Raw genomic sequence first — 20,156 nt, forward strand, 5'->3', positions numbered from 1 at the left:
GTGCAAAGGTGCATGCTAAACGGGCTGGCAACTGGGTGCGCTGTTGTTTTTTTCAATCAGGAGGGAGATACAAGCTGGCGATTGCTCTGAACTCCAGTTCTGGGCGAGATGCTGGGGACCCAGACTCATACAGGGAGAAACTGGACTGTCTGCATTGGGCTGGAACACGAGGGCAGCTTTCTCTCAGAGGTGCTCGTAGCGATCATTGTTCCTGCATGGGGCTGCAGGACATAGAGACCCGGGGAGCTCTCTGGTACAGGGCTGACTGGCAGTCATTGCTGTTTGCTCCACCCTGGTGATTCCCAGAGACCCCACCTTACCAAATTTACAACTCCACCCAAGCTGTGCACAGTGGCTTTTGCATATGAATGGCCTGTCCTTTTGCAGCATAAAACCTAACGAACTGCAGCTGGGTCAGAGAGCTCTAAAGCTTCCAAAAGAAGGCCCAAGGCCTGGCAGCAGCAGCCTGCCTTGCTTCACAGCTGGGCATCATCTGGGTATTTCCAAACCCCAAACAAAGAGGAGGAATCTGCAGATCTCTCTGTAGCTCCTGCTGGGTGGCTTCAGGCAGTGGCTGACTTTGCACCTCCTTGGAGATCCAAGTGCCAGTGTACCCAGTGGTCAGTGTGAGACCATACCAAATTACAACTCTTCACATCCATAAGCGACACACTCAAGGGGCAGACTCAGTGAGTACCAAAGCCCCACTGAAGCAAGTCCTGCCCCATAAGGGTGTCTCCAGCACAGCAGTTCTTCCATTGTAGACACAGCTGGTCCTCACAGCCAACTGGCCTGGAGGTCAATTCCTCCCAGTGATAACTACAACAAGACTGTGCACACAGCCCACAAAGGGGTGCACTAAGAGTGTCCAGCTCAGGTGATTGGGGAGGCTGAGTCACTGGGCCCTATAGGATACCTAGCACACAAGGCCACTCTATCAACACAGGGAAGCAACCAAAATGCGGAGACAAAGAAAAAGGTCACAAATGAAAGAAATGGAGGAAAGCAAACTACTGGATATAGCAGCCATGGGCAAACTACGGCCCGCGGGCCGGATCCAGCTGTTCTATCCGGTTCTCTTGCTCTCCCCTCCACTCCTTTACTTTGAATTTATATTAGTTCATACAAACACTCCATCCATGCTTTTGTTCCGGCCCTCCGGTCCAGTTTAAGAACCCATTGTGGCCCTCGAGTCAAAAAGTTTTCCCACCCCTGGGATATAGAGTTCAAAACGATGGTTATAAGGTTACTCAAGAATCTTCTAGAAACCTCTGAGAAATTTAGTGAGACCCTTAAGAATATGAAAAAGGACCAATAAGAAATTAAGCATACATTGACTGAAATAAAGAACAATATACAGAGATCCAACAGCACTAGAAGATCCCAAGAATCAAGTCAAAGATTTGAAATACGAAGAAGCAAAAAACACCCAACCGGAAAAGGAAAAAGAAAAAAGAATCCAAAAATGTAAAGATAGTGTAAGGAGCCTCTGGGACAACTTCAAGCGTACCAACATCCCAATTATGGGGGTGCCAGAACAAGAGAGAGAGCAAGATATTGAAAACCTATTTGAAGAAATAATGACCAAAAACTTCCCCTACCTGGTGAAAGAAATAGTCTTACAAGTCCAGGAAGTACAGAGAACCCCAAACAAGAAGAATCCAAAGAGGACCACACCAAAGCACATCATAATTAAAATGCCAAGGGCAAAAGACAAAGAGAGAATCTTAAAAGCAGCAAGAGAAAAACAGTTAGTTACCTACAAGGGAGTACCCATATGACTGTCAGCTGATTTCTCAACAGAAACTATGCAGGCCAGAGGGAGTGGCAAGAAATATTCAAAGTGATGAATAGCAAGGACCTACAACCAAGATTACTCTACCCAGCAAAGCTATCATTTAGAATTGAAGGTCAGATAAAGAGCTTCACAGATAAGAGAAAGCTAAAGGAGTTCATCACCATCAAATCAGTATTATATGAAATGCTGAAGGGTATTCTTTAAGAAGAGGAAGAAGAAAAAGGTAAAGATAAAAATCATGAACAACAAAGTGACAACAAATACATATCTATCAATAAGTGAATCTAAAAATCAAGTGAATAAAAAAATCTGATGAACAGAATAAACTGGTGAATATAATAAAATCAGGGGCATAGAAAGGGAGTGGACTGACAATTCTTGGGGAGAAGGGGGTGTATGGGGTGCAGGAAGAGATTGGGCAAAAATCTTACACCTATGGACGAGGACAGTGGGGGGGGTAAGGGCATGGGGTGGGGTGGGAACCAGGTGGAGGGGAGCTATGGGGGAAAAAAAGAGGAACAACTGTAATAATCTGAACAATAAAGATTCATTTTAAGAGAAGAAGTACAAAGTGTTGGTTACAGAATCGTCATGGGAATGTAAAGTAGAGCATAGGGAATATAATCAACAACATTGTAATAACTATGTATGGTGTCAGATCGGTACTAGATATATTTGTAAGTAATATAAATGTCTGAACACTGGGTTGTACACCTGAAACTAATATAATATTGTACATAAACTGTAATTAAAAATAGAATTTTTAAAAAAGATAATTACACTCCCTGGCCATGAAGCTCAGTTAGTTAGAGCATCATCCAATACTCCAAGGCTATGGGTTTGATCTCCAGTCATGGCTCATAGAATCAACCAATGAATGCATAAGTGGAACAACAAAAAATGATGTTTCTCTCTCAGATCCATAAAAAATAATTATAGTACAAATAGATATCATGTGCATCTGCATATAATGCAATGAGAAAGGCACAACACATTTAGTGTTCCTGCTAAAAATATTAATAAGATAATTCTAATCAATCATGTGGAAACATCAGACAAGCTCAAATTGATGCACATTATACAAAATAAATGGTTTGTACCCTTCACAGTTATTAAGGTTATGAAAGACCAAGAAATACTGAGGAAATTTTTCTGATCAGAGGATACTAAAAAGACATGACAGTTAAATGCAACATGTGATTCTGGACCAAATATTGAACCAGAAAATTTTGTTGTTGCCTGGCCGGTGTGGGTTAGTGGTTGAGCATTGACTTATGAACCCGAGGTAAAGGTTCGATTCCTTGTCAGGGCACATGCCCAGGTTGCAGGCTCTATCCCCAGTAGGGGGCGTGCAGGAGGCAGCCGATTGATGATTCTCTCATCATTGCTGTTTCTTTCTCTCCCTCTCCCTTCCTCTCTGAAATCAATAAAATTATTTTTAAAAAATAAAATTTTGTTGTCTTTTGTTATAAAGGACATTACTAGGAAAATAGGCTATAAATTAAGTCTGCTGATTACATAAGATAATGCTAATTTCCCAATTTTGATAATTGTACTGTGATTATGTAAGAAAGTGTTCCTGTTTTTAGGAAATACACAAATTACTTAGAACTAAAGGACTGAGATGTGTATGAGCTGAACGAAGTTTTTAGCAGTAGCATAGTGGCTAAGCACCCTTAGGCTCTGGGGTTAGAGTGCCTGAGTTCTAATCCCAGCACAGCTATTTACTAACTATGAGACAAGTTATTTAAACATACTGTACATTAAATTTCCTCATCAGTAAAATGCATGATGTTAATAATAGCACCTACCTTATACCAGAGATGGTATGAGAGTGATATTAGGGAGCATATATAAAGCACTTAGACCTGTGTGTGACACATATGTATAATCAATATTGGCTCTATTTAAGCTATTCTGCCTCTGACCTATGAATACAGAGAGAAATGGGATGTGGCTCTCTTGCTCAAGGAGACACAGTCTAGTGGAAGAAATATAAAGCTTACAAGATAATAATAAAACCATGTGATGAGTGCCCTGGTAGGAACTTTAGCTTTGTGTAGATGAGCCTGGAACAATGAATCCTGTGAGAGGAAGTCAAGAGAAGTTTCACAGAAGGATTTTGATTTTAATTAGATCATAAGATGTGAACCAGAGTTTTCCAAAAATGCACTTTTCACACTTTCATTAGGCCAAGGGCATCATAGATTCAAAAGCACAGAGTTCTGGAAGGGCATTGAGTACTATAGTGTAGCGTAGGCAATGGAGTATTGATTAGCAGAAATGCCAGGCTCACCTGTCAAGTATGTGTGGGGAGAGGGGTAGCAAAGGTTCTACCCAGCTTAAATATCACCTATAGCAGCCTCAAACAAGTCACACAATCTCTCTGAACCTTAGTTTCCCCCCAAAATGGAGATATTAACACTTACCTGAGGCTTGTTAGGAGAATTAGTGTAATGTGCTTACCATGGTGTCCAGCACATGGCTCATCTTAAATAAAGAATTGCTGTTAGTAATAAATCTGGTGTTAGACATTTTTAGGGCTTGCCAAGTTTTCTGGTTCTTTTTTCCTTCCAGGCACAGGCCTCCCATGAATGAAGTATGGCTCCATAACTTCCTTTAGCCAGTGAAGTGGATGGAAATAGAAAGGATATGTGTCCTTGCTGGGCCAAAGCACTGAAGAGCCAGTGTGGTGTGTTTCTCCACACTCTCTTCCCATGACACAGCAATTTGAAGGCTCAAGTTGAGATGGCAGCTGGTCCCATGCCAATTCTAGATAGGAAAAAACAGTCACACCTTGTTGATAGGGTGATAAAATTGGACACAAGGCTTAGAAGCATGTTTGTTTAACAGAGGAATTCCAACTAAATGTAAACAAAGAAAAGCCACCAGGAAGACTGATGGCTAAGTCAAGCCATCCAGTGTTGCAAAAACTCCCAAACAATGAGTGGAGAAAGTGGTAAACATTCAGCATGTCTTTTTCTTTGTCTGAATTAACTATGAATTCTATTTTTCACTTTCAAGCACCATATGATTAATGATATTAAACCTAACCTTGCCCTGGCCAGTTTGGTTCAGTGGATAGAGTGTCAGCCTGTGGGCTGAAGGGTCCCAGGTTCGATTCCAGTTCGGGGCATATGCCCAGGTTGTGGGCTCGGTCCCCAGTGGGGGCCATGTGGGAGGCGGCCGATATATGGTTCTCTCTCATCATTGATGTTTCTGTCTCTCTCTCCCTCTCCCTTCTTCTCTGGAATCAATAGAGATATATTAAAAAAAAACAACACCACCTAACTTTATAGGGAAGTATGAGAACAGGATATAACCTGGTTTGGGGTTCAGGTAAGGTCTGCTGAAGAAATAATATTTTAGCTGAGACCTGATGGAGGAAGAGGAGGAGTTAGCCAAGGAGAAAGGAAGGGAAAGCATATGCAAAGGCAGGAGAAAACACTGTGAGTCTGGGTAAGTTGGGCATGGCCATAACATATGAATGAGGAAAAGGTACAAGATCTAAGGCTGAGGACCAGGCAGTGTGGCTCAGTTGGCTGTGCATCATCCCATGGACCAAGTCACTGGTTCAATGCCAGGTTTAAGGCTCGATCCTCAGTAGAGGACATGCAGGATACAGCTGATCAATATTTTTATCTCCCTCTCCCTTCCTCTTTCTAAAGCTTAACCACTGTGCAACATTGCCCAGGCTCTATCATATCTTTTCATTCCTCTAAGACTTAAAGTCTAAGTTTTTCTTAAGCCTCCGCCATGAAAAATACCTTTCACATCTTTTTTGGCCAGGACATTTTCTATTCAATCTTCAAAGGCCAAATTAAATATCATATCTCAGTAGCTTTCACTGAGTTTAGGCAGGATTATTTGCCCTTTCCTCTGTATTCCTGCAGCTCTGTGTTCATACATTTGTTTTTAAGAACAGTCATCACATTGTATTTTACATGCCTGCTTCTCACACTAGACTGGAGCTCCCTGAGCCCAGGGCCTCTGAATTATTTCATTTTGTTCTCCTAGAAGCAAGACCATTGAACTTGCTTGGTTGATCTCCAGCTTGGGACAGTAGACAGGGATGAGGCTAGATATTTAAATAGGAAAGCATCATTGACATAGTGGTGATCTGTGAAGAAATGGGAGTGAATATATCACTGGAGTATGGCGGGGGGAGGACTAGAGAACACAAATAGTAGGCAGTAGTGTGCTAAATCTTGGGGAATGCCTACATTTAGCCAATAGGATGAGGATTAGAAGGACATGAGAATCCTGCTTTGTCAGAGCAATTATCCATTAAAATATTTTTAGTCAGAGGATACTATGTGCCACTCACTGTTTAGACACTGAAAATACTTCAATAAACAAGGCAAACAAGATCTCTGCTTTCATAGAGTTTATAGTACAATAGGGATACATAGCTTTGCTCAGGGAAAGAGGAAGGTTAATAGCTTCAAATGTAAAGAATTTGAGGAGGATAAATACTTCAGTGGTCTTGGAATTTGAAAATTGGAAGGTGAAGGAGCCATGCAGCCAGTTTCATTCCAAAGATAATGACCAAGAGTTGTGATGGAAGGGAAGTCAGAAATTCAGATGCTAAGATATGAAAGAAGAGGATAGAACTTTCTGGAATTTAGTAGGCCCTTGAAATGCAGAAAATGAAGCAGTTGCTATAATCAGATAACGTAAGCTTCAAAAGAGACGAGGTTTAACACAAGCATTAAAAACATGATCTGGGGTAACAAAGCATCCAAGGAGTTTATTGACCCTTTCTCTTCACCTGGAAGTGAAAGGAGAGTTTCCAAGGCAGTGAGGAACTCAGGGAGGGTTAATCAGTAAGAAGCTCAACTTCAGCCATTTACTGTTGTATAAACCAGAGAGTGCTCAGTCATGATCTTAGAAATTTTGTCCACCTAAGTTATTATTAAAATTTTGGTTTTTAGTGGTAGGATATGGATTCCTCAGGAATATTGCACTGTTGTAGAACTGCCATGCCTAGCCTTTACAGCAAACACAAATGCTATAGTCAATGACTAGACATAGCAAGCCAGATCTGGAAGGAATCTTCACAATCAGCCTGTATTTTGCAGAAGGGGAAACAAAGGCTCAGAGAATGCAACCCATGAGGTGGTCAAGAGCTGAGTTCCCAGCCTGTGTTTAATCCCCTGTTCTCTCAGGGCATCTGCATGGTGCCCAGCAATGCGATCATTTTCCACATGTGCTCTGACATGAAGAAGGTTGCTATTGGGTGGCAATTGTTCATAAGTCTCTCGAGTTTCTGCATGTCTCAGGAGAATTTTGTGTTTTTTTTCTTTGACCCTATAGTCTTTCATACTCTGCTAGAATATGTGAAACTGTGTCAGGTTACCTTGTAACTCACAGAGTAAAACCTCAGACACTTCACAAGTTCCAAGCAGTGGTTTCAAGAAGCAGTTAATAGTACTTTGTGGTACAGGCATCTTCTGGTCAAATTAAAGAAAAGCTGAGGCAAAAAACAAACAAACAAACAAACAAAAAAACAAAAACAAAAAACAAACCCACTTAAAATAGAAAAAAAATAGAAAAGCAGTTTGCTTTTGGTCACATCCTTTAAAAAACTAAAGAGCATTATTAATTGCTCCTGTATGTGAGCATGGGGTGGTGTTGAGTGTGCTAAATTTTAAGAATTATTTTCATAAGAAACCTTTCTTCCTCCCCAACCCCCCTGTGGAATACCTATTAACGTTGGAAAGAACAATATAATAAAAATTAGTAGAAATACATTTTGAAAGCCAGAGTAAAATGTGGTAAGAACAAGGCTAGAAATGCAGTTGATGGGGGTAGTTTTCACATCCCTTGAAAATTAGAATGAGGTAGGTTAGCAAGTATGCCAGCACCACGTACATCATCCCTTTGCAGGCATGCCCAAACCAAGCAATTTTTTTTTAATATGTTTATTTCTTTTTGGGAGGAAAGGAGAAGGAGTGAGATATAGAAACACCAGTGATGAGAGAGAATCATTGATCTGCTGCCTCCTGCACATCTCCCACTGGGGATCGAGCCCACAACCCAGGCATGTTTCCTGACTGGGAATTGAACTGTGACCTCCTGGTTCAAAGGTCGACACTCAACCAGCTGGGTCAAACCAAGCCATTTAATGGGATTTTGCTTATGGGTCAGATTTTAGAGCAAGAAGGGGTCTTAGAGACAATGCTAACTCTCACATTTACACATGCAATACTGAAGCCCAGCAAGAGAAAGGCATTTAGGATCATCCAATTCATTAGTGGCAAATGATGGGAATACATCTAAGTGTTCTATGTCACTCATTAGTGTTCCTCACACACTCTTTGTTTTCATGTTTCCTGTGTAAAAAGTTTGTAACTCAACCTTAATGTCTCTGAAGGCAAATGCCATTTGTTCCAGTTGAAAGTTCCTACTACAGTGTAACAACCTATTGAATATCTACCCTATTTACTATAGTCACTGTGCACATCCAGCACTGCCCCTCACAACTTTCTGCTGTGATGAAAATGCTTCATATTTGCACTGTCAAACACAGGCACCATGAGATAGATATCTATGTATATGTATATGTATATGTATGTGTATGTGTATATCTATATCTATATCTATATCTATATCTATATCTATATCTATATCTATATCTATATCTATATCTATATTTCTATATCTATCTTTATCTAAACCTATATATAACTATATATCTACTAGAGGCCCGGTGCACGAAATTCATGCACCGGGGGGGGGGGGGGGGGAAATGACCCTCAGCCTAGCCTGCACTCTCTCCAATCTGGGATCCCTCTCACAATCCAGGACTGCTGGCTCCCAACTGCTTGCCTGCCTGCCTTCCTGATTGCCCCTAACCGCTTCTGCCTGCTAGCCTGATCACCCCTTAACCACTCCCCTGCCAGCCTGTTTGATGCCTAACTGCTCCCCTGCCAGCCTGTTTGCCCCTAACTTCCCTCCCCTGCAGGCCTGGTCACACCTAACTGCCCTTCCCTGCAGGCCTGGTCCCCCCCCAACTGCTCTCCCCTGCAGGCCTGGTCACCCCTAACTGCTCTCCCCTGCAGGCCTGGGTCCCTCCCAACTGCCCTCCCCTGCAGGCCTGGTCCCTCCCAACTGCCTTCCCCTGCTGGCCATCTTGTGGTGGCCATCTTGTGTCCACATGGGGGCAGCCATCTTTGACCACATGGGGGCAGCCATCTTGTGTGTTGGAGTGATGGTCAATCTGCATATTACTCTTTTATTAGATAGGATAGAGGCCTGGTACACAGGTGGGGGCCAGCTGGTTTGCCCTGAAGGGTGTCCTGGATCAGGGTGGGGGTTCCCTTGGGGCGTGGGGCGGCCTGGGTGAGGGGCCTGTGGTGGTTTGCAGGCCAGCCATGCCCCCTGGTGACCCAAGCGGAGGCCCTGGTATCTGGGGTTTAATCTTCTACAATTGAAACCTTTTAGCCTGGAGCGGAGCCAAACCTTCTGCTTGCTCCGTGGCGACAGCCATTTTTTTTGGCTTTATGTATCTTCTATAATTGAAACTTTGTAGCCTTAAGCAGAGGCCTGGGCTGGCCAGGGCTGCAGAAGCTTGGCTTCCTCCATCGCCCGGGGCAACCCTAGCCTCCTGCTCTTTCCAGCTCCGTGGCTGCCGCCATTTCTGTTTGGGTTTATGTATCTTCTATCATTGAAACTTTGTAGCCTTGAGTGGAGGCCTAGGCCGGCAAGGGCAGGAGGAAAGCTTGGCTTCCTCCATTGCTGGGGAAACCCAAGCCTCCCTCCTGCTCTCTGTGGCCGTAGCCATCTTGGTTGGGTTTATTTACATATTCGCTCCTGATTGGCTGGTGGGCGTGGCTTGTGGGTGTAGCAGAGTGATGGTTAATTTGCATATTACTCTTTTATTAAATAGGTTATCTATATATCTGTCTATATCTATCTATCTATATATCTGTCTATATCTATCTATCTATATATCTATGTCTATCTCTGTCTATATCTATATATTTATATAGATATTGAGCACTGGATATATGGCTACTGTGACTAAGGAACTGATTTCTTAATTCCGTGTACTTTTTATTAATTAAAATGTACATTTAAGCAGACATATTTGGCTAGTGGATACTGTAGTGAGCAACTGTAGTGACCATAGATGTTACAGTGCCTTTCATAAGACTGAATCTGAGTAGGAATTAACAGTCAAGGCTGGAGTCTGAATTCCATTTATCCATTTTGTTGATCTATGACAAACTGTCATGATCCTGGCACAGTCATCAGGCCCTATTCATTCATTCAACAATTAACAAGCACTAGAAAGGCCAGGTCTCGAGCGGGAGAGGGGGCACAAGATATCCTGCTGGCCGTTAAAAACGGGCGGGGCCTAAGGGCTGGCATGTGCTGTGCAGAGGGTACCACGCATGCGTCAGTGTCCAGGAGCTTGTTGCGTTAAGGGCTGTTGGCAGGGAGGCATCGTCTGAGCTAGTCAGAAGTGAAGCCATGCCTTCAGAAGGGAGATGCTCGAGACGGAAGTCCAGGCCAAGGACCAAGGCTTTGAAAGGGACGCGCATAAAGCTGGTCAGATGTGATGAGTCCTATGCTGCCGAAAACCCGGTGGTGGGGTCGCATCTCAGCAGCAGCACCAATCGTGGGCGCCATTCCATCATGGCTGCCACACCTCAGCCCGGCTGGCAGGCGTCCCTGCGCGGCCTCAGAGCTGAGAGGCGCAGGTCTCTGATGAACATGTGGGCCGAAAATCGCTTGGTCCTTTTCCTGCTCACCATCCTTCTCATGACTCTGCTGTGCTACCATTTGGGTTTCAGTGAGTAACCTCTCTGGGGAGGCCACCAGGGCAGGGGTGCCCAGGCGCCTCATGGCAGCCACCCACGAGCCTGTCCTCCCCCTCCACTCTACAGCCCTCTCTCACCCAATCTCCCTTCATAACCATACTCACTCCCCACAGAAAGCCCTTCTGTCCTCAACTTTACCTCACTAAACACTGAACTCCCTCACTGCCCCGCCTTTTTAGAAAAATTGAGATGAAATTTATGGAATATAAATGTAACCATTTTACAGTGGACAATTCGGTGGCTACCACCTCTCTTTGGTTCCAAAATATTTTCATAACTCCAAATGAAAATCCACACCCATTAATAATGTGGTTCCTCCCCATTTTCTAACCTCTGGTCACTCCCAAACTCCATTCTGTCTCTATGGATTGAGTTAGTCTGTGGACATTTCATAGAAATGGTAACATATACTATTTGTCCTTTTGTGTCTGGCTTGTTTACTTAGCATAATGGTTTTGAGACTTATCCATGTTGTAGTTTGTATCAGTACTTCATCCTTTTTATGGGTGAAAAATATTCCATTGTATGGATGTACTGCATTTTGTTTATCCATTTATCACTTAATGGACATTTAGGTTGTTTCCAGTTGTTGACTATTAAATGAACATTTACAAACCATATTACTTGAAATTAAATTCAGATTTATTTTTCTACTATTCATCTAAAATACCAAAGTATTTCTGAATTACTTTTACTGTATTTGTAAATATTAGTTACAAATACAATTGAGAGCCTTACAAACAGAGCTTTCTCATTCTCTAAAAATGTAAGTTAAAATATGAATCTATAAATTATACATTATTTACTTTAGTACATGAATTCTTCATTTTATACTTCTAGTTTAAATAGAACTCTTACAAAAAGAGGATACTGTTATTCAGTGAGATTTATTTACATGAGAATTTTTTCAATATAAGTTTAACATTTCCCCCCACCCAGAAATAATCCATGATTCATTCTTTATATTGTCAGACTTCCTAAATTACCAGGAGTTAATACATGACTGGATGAATTACATTCCATTTTTCATATAAAATGATAACTTATGGTGTTATGGGTTGAATTGTGTCCCCCACAAAAAATCGTAGTTTTAACTCCCAGTACCTCTGAATATGACCTTATTTGGAGATTAGACCTTTATAGTGGTAATCAAGTTAAAATGAGGTGGGACCTAATCCAATATGACTGGTATTCTTATAAAACAATATGAGTGGTATTCTTATAAAAAGGGGAAAGTTGGATACAGAGGTAGATACTTATATGCATAGACACAGGGAGAAGACAGTCATCTTTAGGCCAAGGAGGGAAGCTTTCCTTCATAGCCTTCAAAAGCTAACCAACCTGTTGACATCCTTATTTTGGATTTATAGATTACAGAATTGTGAGACAATACATTTCTGTTGCTTTAAGCCAACCAGTTTATGGTGCTTTGTTACAACAAGCTTAACATACTAACATACACTGAGAGATAAGATAGTTTGGCCATGACCCTGGTGAAAGCAGGGATATAGTTCTAGAGCTAAAGTTTCCTTTCTCTTTCCTAGACTCTTCTGAGTTCTTTTAGATTTAATGTCACCAGGGTGAATTGAGGTTGAGGGAACTGAGGTAACTCTGAGATATCTCCAGTTTGTATTATCATTTGGACTACCAAGCCACATTGCTTTTCAGCTTATATTTACCCAGAAGACATATAGACCAGTGGCACACGGGATGAGGAAACGAGCAGAATGGGAACTGGGAGTTTGATCTACCTTCTCCACCAATTCTCTGTAGCCTATTGGGTCAGTCTTTATTGCATATCTTTTTCGAGGAGATTTTTTAAAAAGGAGAAATAAAGATCGACTAATAGGTAATATTTTCAGAATGCTGTGGCTTTATGGAAAAACCAGATGACTAGTTTCTGTATCATTATATTAAAACACTTTATTTCTCTCTTATCTCTGGAGAATGAACAAGGCAGTAAACATAGAAGGTCTGCCTGCCTTCCATGTACCTCATTAAGCACTAAGCTTGCTCTTGCTTTAGTCATTTTTGTATTTGGTGTAGTTGAAGGAGCCCTGAACTAGCAGTTAGGGGACTCAAGTTGTCTTGATTCTGCTTCTGACTTGAAGTGTATGTGTAACCTTTTATAAGTCACTTTACCTCTTCAGGCTTCATTTGTCATATCTAAAAATTGAGGAGATTTCACTAGATGGATCTTTCCCCTGCCTCAGTCATTTATATAACACTTTCACAACTCTTGGTTATCTTAATTCTACTGGTTATTCATATTTTTTAAAAACTGCCTCACATTTTTACATAAATATTTACCTTAAAAGGAAACTGTAGCAAAGTTATAAGTGGAAAACGAGTCATATTTGCTATTAAGAGAATTATTTATAAAAGTAAATATTCTGGGAACAAAGTAATGTTATTAAATTTAAAAAATTATAAACAATAAAACAAAAAACCTCACAGGATAGAGAGGAGATTAAAAGTAGAAATGTCTTGGTATATTTGATCATAAAATTCAAAGTAATGCTTTGGGAATAGAAATGAAAATTAAATGCCTACAAAATAAACAATGAAAGATATGTGACAGATATTTACTTCTTTTACATTATACTAAGCACTTCATGTATGACTTCATTTAATCCTTACAATCCTCCAAAATAAATATTATCCCCAATTTGCAGATGAGTAAACTGAGGTAGAGAATTTTACTGAGATGTCCAAGTTCACCAGCTAGTATGTAGCAGAGCCAGGATGCAAATTAAGGTCTATTAGAGGCCACGGCTCAGAAATGGTAGAGTCCAGGTAGACCTTCAACTTACTAAAGCCCCTGCAGACTCCTTTCCAAGCTGATAACATTAGCCATTACTCCCATGTGTGTCCTACCCTTTCTTTAATACTGTTCTTCCTCTAAGAGACCTTGCTGCAGATCAGGGTTGGCAGCGTAATTTGCAAAATGGAAATGCTGGGTTTCTTGTTCAAAATTTGTTAAGAATCTCAAGAATATGAAAGCAAATTTGGGACCCTTCTAGGAACCAGACTCAGCAGATTGCACAGGTCTCATATCCATGAAAGCTGCAAATTTCAGTCTTTTTTCCTCTTTGAAATGTAGTTAGATTTTCAGTCTTTACTTTTTAAAAAAATTTATTAGGGTAACATTGGTCAACATTAACATGTAGGTTTCAGGTGTGGGTTTCTATGTTACAAGATCTATGTATTGCACTGTGTTCCCACTGCCCAAAGTCAAATCTTCTCCCATCATCATATATGAAAATCCCCTTCTCCCTCCCAACCCCTTCACTCTGCTAACCACCATACTGTTACCTGTGTTTATGAGTTTCAGTTTTATATCCCACATATGAGTGAACTCATATGGTTCTTAGCTTTTTCGGACTGATTTCACTTAGCATAATGTGCTCAAGGCCATCCATGTTGTAGCAAATGGCGTTATTTCATCCTTTCTTATGGCAGATTAGAATTCCATGTGTATATGTACCACATCTTTATCTAGTCCTCTATGCAGGACACTTTTGTTGTTTCCATGTCTTGGCCACTGTGAATAATGCTGTAGTGAACATAGTGGTGCATATATCTTTGTGAATACATGGTTTCAAGGTTTTAGGATATATACCCAAGAGAGGGATTGCTGGGTCATATGGTAGCTCTATTCTTTTTTAAATTTTTTAATTTTTTTATTTCTTTATTGAATAAGATGTTACATGTGTCCTTATTCCCCCATTACCCTCCCATCCCCCCACTCATGCCCTCACCCCCCTGCTGTCTTTGTCCATTGGTTAGGCTTATATGCATGCATAGAAGTCCTTTGGTTGATCTCTCCCCCTTACACCCACCCTCCCCTACCTTCCCTCTGAGGTTTGATGGTTTGATCGATATTTCTCTGTCTCTGGATCTGTTTTTGTTCATCACTTTATGTTGTTCATTATCTTCCACAAATGAGAGAGATCATGTGATATTTATCTTTCTCTGAATGGCTTATTTCACTTAGCATAATGCTCTCCAGTTGCACCCATGCTATTGCAAATGATAAAAACTCCTTTTTTACCACAGTGTAGTATTCCCTTGTGTAGATGCACCACAGTTTTTTAATCCACTCATCTGCTGATGGGCACTTAGGCTGTTTTCAAATCTTAGCTATGGTGAATTGTGCTGCTATGAACATCGGGGTGCATATATCCTTTCTGATTGGTGTTTCTAGTTTTTGGGATATATTCCTAGAAGTGGGATCACTGGGTCAAATGGGAGTTCCAGTTTTAGTTTTTTGAGGTAACTCCATACTGTTCTCCACAGTGGCTGCACCAGTCTGCATTTCCACCAGCAGTGCACGAGGGTTCCTTTTTCTCCGCATCCACACCAGCATTTGATTTTTTGATTTGTTGATGATAACCATTCTGACAGGTGTGAGATGGTACCACTTTGTCATTTTGATTTGCATCTCTCAGATAATTAGTGACTTTGAGCATGTTTTCATATGCCTCTTGGCCTTCCTTGTGTCTTCTTTTGAAAGGTATCTATTTAAGTCGGTTGCCCATTTTTTTATTGGGTTGTTATCTTTCTTTTGTTAAGTTGTATGAGTTCCCTGTAAATATTGGAGATTAAATCCTTATTGGTGATAACATTGGCAAATATGTTCTCCCATGCAGTGGGCTTTCTTGTTGTTTTGTTGATGGGTTCTTTTGCTGTGCAAAAGCTTTTTATTTTGATGTAGTCCCATTTGTTTATTTTCTCTTTAGTTTCCATTGCCCTAGGGGAAGTATCAGTGAAGAAATTGCTTCGGCCTGAAGAAATTGCTATGTCTGAGATTTTGCTGCCTGTGGATTCCTCTAATATTTTTATGGTTTCCCGTCTTATGTTTAAGTCTTTTATCCATTTTGATTTTATTTTTGTGTATGGTGTAAGTTAGTGGTCTAGTTTCTTTTTTTTTTTTTTTTTTGTATGTATCAGTCCGATTTTCCCAACACCATTTATTGAAGAGACTGTCTTGGCTCCATTGTATGTTCATGCCTCCTTTGTCAAATATTAATTGAGCATAATGGCTTGGGTCAATTTCTGGGTTCTTTATTCTATTACATTGATGTATATATCTGTTCTTGTGCCAGTACCAGGCTGTTTTGAGGACAGTGACTTTGTAATACAGCTTTATATCTGGTATTGAGATCCCACCTACTTTGTTCTTCTTTCTCAGGATTGCTGTGGCTATTCGGGGTCTTTTTTTTTTTTATTCCAGATGAATTTTTGGAGAGTTTGTTTTACATCTTTGAAATATGCCGTTGGTATTTTAATGGGCAGTGCATTGAATCTATATATTGCTTTGGATTGTATGGATATTTTAATGATGTTGATTCTACCAATCTATGAACACGGTATGTTCTTCCATCTGTTTATGTCTTGCTCTATCTCTTTTTTCAGTGTCCTGTAGTTTTCCGCATATAGGTCTTTTACTTCCTTAGTTAAGTTTATTCCTAGGTATTTTAATTTTTTTGGTGCGATGGTAAATGGGATTGCTTTTTTAGTCTCTCTTTCTGTAAGTTCATTATTGGTGTAAAGAAATGCCATAGATTCCTTGGCATTAATTTTGTATCCTGCTACATTGCCAAATTCATTTATTAAGTCTAATAATTTTTTGATGGACTCTTTAGGGTTTTCTATGTACAGTATCATCTCATCTGCGAATAAAGGCAGTTTTACTTCTTCTTTTCCAATTTGGATGCCTTTTATTTCTTCTTCTTGTCTGATTGCAATGGCTAATACTTCCAATACTATGTTGAACAGGAGTGGGTGAGAGTGGGCATCCCAGTCTCATTCCTGTTCTTAGGGGAAATGGTTTTAGGTTTTGCTCACTGAGTATGATGTTGGCTGTGGGTTTGTCATATTATGTTTGTCATATTATGTTTTCCTAGAGGCCCAGTGCATGAAATTCGTGCATGGGGGTGTGTGTTCCTCAGCCCAGCCTGCACCCTCTCCTATCTGGGACCCCTCAAGGGGTAGGATCGGGCCTAAACAGGCAGTCAGACATCCCTCTCACAATCCAGGACTGCTGGCTCCCAACTGCTCGCCTGCCTGCCTTCCTGATTGCCCCTATCTGCTTCTGCCTGTCATCCTGATCACCCTTTAACCACTCTCCTGCCAGCCTGATTGATGCGTAACTGCTCCACTGCCAGCCTGTTTGCCCCTAACTGCCCTCCCCTGCAGGCCTGGTCACCCCTAACTGCTCTCCCCTGCAGGCTTGATTGCCCCCAACTGCCCTTTCTTGGAGGCCTGGTCCCTCCCAACATCCCTCCCCTGCTGGCCATCTTGTGGTGGCCATCTTGTGTCCACATGGGGGCAGGATCTTTGACCACATGGGGGCAGCCATCTTGTGTGTTGGAGTGATGGTCAATCTGCATATTACTCTTTTATTAGATAGGATAGCAGCGGCCTGGTGCATGGGTGGGGGCCAGCTGGTTTGTCCTGAAGGGTGTCCCAGATCACGGTGGGGGTTTCCTTGGGGCATGGGGCGTCCTGGGCGAGGGGCCTGTGGTGGTTTGCAGGCCAGCCACACCCCCGGTGACCCAAGCAGAGGCCCTGGGATCTGGGATTTATTTATCTTCTATAATTAAAACTTTGTAGCCTTCAGCAGAGCCAAGCCTCTTGCTCGCTCCGTGGCTGCAGCCATTTTTTTGGGGTTTATTTATCTTCTATAAATGAAACTTTGTAGCCTTAAGCAGAGGCCAAGGCAGGCCAGAGCGGGCGGAAACTTGGCTTGCTCCATTGCTGGGGACAACTCAAGCCTCCTGCTCTCTCCAGCTACGTGGCTGCCGCCATTTTTGGGGGGGATTTATTTATCTTCTATAATTGAAACTTCGTAGCCTTGAGCGGAGACCAAGGCAGGCCTGGGCAGGTGGAAAGCTTGGCTTTCTCCATTGCCAGGGACAACTCAAGGCTCCTGGTCTTGGTGGCCACAGCCATCTCGGTTGGGTTAATTTGCATACTTACTCCTGATTGGCTGATGGGCGTGGCTTGTGGGTGTAGCAGAGTTATGGTCAATTAGCATATTAGATAGGATTAGATAGGATTCTGTTGAGGTATGATCCTTCTATTCCCACCTTGCTGAGTTTTTATCAAGAAAGGGTTTTGGATTTTGTCAAATGCTTTTTCTGCGTCAATTGATATGACTATGTGATTTTTATCTCTCAATTTGTTTATGTGATGTATCATGTTTCTTGATTTACGGATATTGTACCATCCTTGCATCCCTGGGATAAATCCTACTTCGTCGTGGTGTATAATCTTTCTGATGTACTGCTGGATCCAATTTGCTAGAATTTTGTTGAGGATTTTGGCATCTATGTTCATGAGGGATATTGGCCTGTAATTCTCTTTCATTGTTTTGTCTTTATCAGTTTTGCTCTATTCTTAACTTTTTGAGGAATCGCAGACTGCTTTCCATAGTGGTTGTATCAGTCTACCTTTCTACCTGCAGTGAATGAGGATTCCCTTTTTTCCCCCAGAAAACCTCTCTAACACTTGTTATTGCTTGTCTTGTTAATAATGGCCACTCTAATGGGTGTGAAGTGGTATCTCATTATAGTTTTGATTTGTATTTCCCTAATTGCCAGTGAGTTTGAACATCTTTTCATATATCTATTGACTATTCATATGTCTTCTTGGGAGAGGTCTATTTTTAGGTTCTCTGCCCACTTTTTGATTGGGTTTTTTATTTGTTTGTTGTTGAGTTTTATGAGTTCTTTTTGTATTTTTGAAATTAAACCTCTGTCAAAGCTACTGTTTTCAAATATCATCTTCTATCTAGTTGGATGTCTCTTTGTTTTGTCAGTTTATTTTGCTGTGCAGAAGCTTTTTAGTTTGATATAGTCCCATTCATTTATTTTTGCCTTTACTTCCCTTGCCTTTGGGGTCAAGTTCATAAAATGTTCTCTATTACCAAGGTCCATAAGTTTGGTAACTATATTTTCTTCTATGTAATTTATTGTTTTAGGTCTTACATTTAGTTCTTTGATCCATTTTGAATTATTTTTTACACATGAAGACAAAATTATTTTTTACACATTTAAGCCAGAAGCCAAGTTACTTAAAGGGGAAACACTAGTATGTTTTCATTAAAGGCACTATTAACTCAAGCATGCTCATGTCCATAGCTATTGATAAACATAGCTTCAGAAGTTTTAGGCAATGCAATGAGAGAAAAAAAAATAAGCTGTTAATATTGGAAAGAAAGGAGACAAAACCATTTCTATTTAGTGATAATATGATTATACCAGAGGCCTGGTGCATGTATTCATGCACATTGAAAGGAAATTAATTAGAAGGTGGCTGGCAGGGTGGGACTGCGTGAGACAGGCCGACATGTCCTGGAGCCAACCTCCTGCAGTCCTTCCCCAGCCAGCTGCACCTGGGGTGGCGCCGGAGCTCGAAGGGCATCTGTGGAGTGAGTGGGGTCCCTCCATCAGGTGGGGTCCTTCAGCCTGGCCTGCAGGGATCAGGCCCAAACTGGCAGTCTGACATCCCTCAAGGGGTCCCAGAGTGCAAGAGGGCACTCAGCAAAGTTGCTGTTGCTCAGCAGCTCCTGCGTTGAGAATCTGCCCCCTGGTGGTCAGTGCACATCATACCTGTCAGCTGGTCAGCCAGTCGGCCATTGCTTAGCCTTTTATATACATAGATCGATCTAGAATGAAACTGAAGAACAGTCAGTGCTATCAAGAGTTAAATAAGATAGTAAGCTAGAAAATACAGGAACCCAAACCCATAGTTTTCTTATATACCAGCAGGAAACAGCTAGAAAATGTGGTGAAATAGATCATATTCACATAACAACAAAATATATATGACATATGAGAATAATCATAATAAGAAAGGTACAGGGCCTGTATGAATGCAACTATAAAACTTATTCAAGGAGACTTGCATGAGTGGAGAAACAAACCTACTCTTGGGTGAGAAAATTTTGTACAGTTATCAAAGGTCTCCAAATGAATCTACATTTAACTGAATTTGTGCCTAGCACATGAGACATACATACAATAAATGTGTTTTGAATGAATGTTAAACAAATGAACATAATTACAATAACATATTACTAAGATTTTTTTGACTTGACAAAATGATTCTAAGGTCCATCTAAAAGATTTTTCAGAGTTGAGAATAAATTTTTGACAATAAAGACTAATGAAATGATTTCAGATAAGTTATTAAAATATGTAACAATGTAAGATAAATTATAATAGTGATATTGGTGTATGAACAGACTGGTTAGTGGAACAGAATAGAAAGTCAAGAAACAGAATATGATGGTGATATCATAAGTAGGAAAGAATGGAATTAATAAATGTTACTAGGACAACTCCAAAACAATGTATTCCTACTTCATAACACACTTCAAAATACATTTTAGGTGGATTAAAATGTAAATTTAAAAAGTGAAAATATAAGGAAACATTAAGGTATGGTATGTTTCTAAACATGACTCAAAAGAAGGAAATAGTAAAGGAAGATATTTAGACACTTGATTGCATAAAACATTT

The 20,156-nt window shown here is 40.9% G+C and overlaps 1 protein-coding gene across 1 annotated transcript in view; it reads left to right on the top strand.

Annotated features, from left to right (window-relative positions):
• Positions 1–10,276: 10,276 nt before the first annotated feature.
• The window catches only part of FMR1NB (FMR1 neighbor), a gene marked incomplete at both ends in the record, with an annotated part of 35,525 nt that continues 25,645 nt past the window's right edge, over positions 10,277–20,156 (top strand). The window contains one exon of the mRNA XM_080653154.1: positions 10,277–10,598. Within this exon, the coding sequence (XP_080509280.1) occupies positions 10,277–10,598 (322 nt within the window). The remainder of the gene's footprint in view (positions 10,599–20,156) is intronic.

The sequence above is a fragment of the Plecotus auritus genome, assembly GCF_963455305.1.
Source record: "Plecotus auritus genome assembly, chromosome: X".
Taxonomy (NCBI): domain Eukaryota; kingdom Metazoa; phylum Chordata; class Mammalia; order Chiroptera; family Vespertilionidae; genus Plecotus; species Plecotus auritus.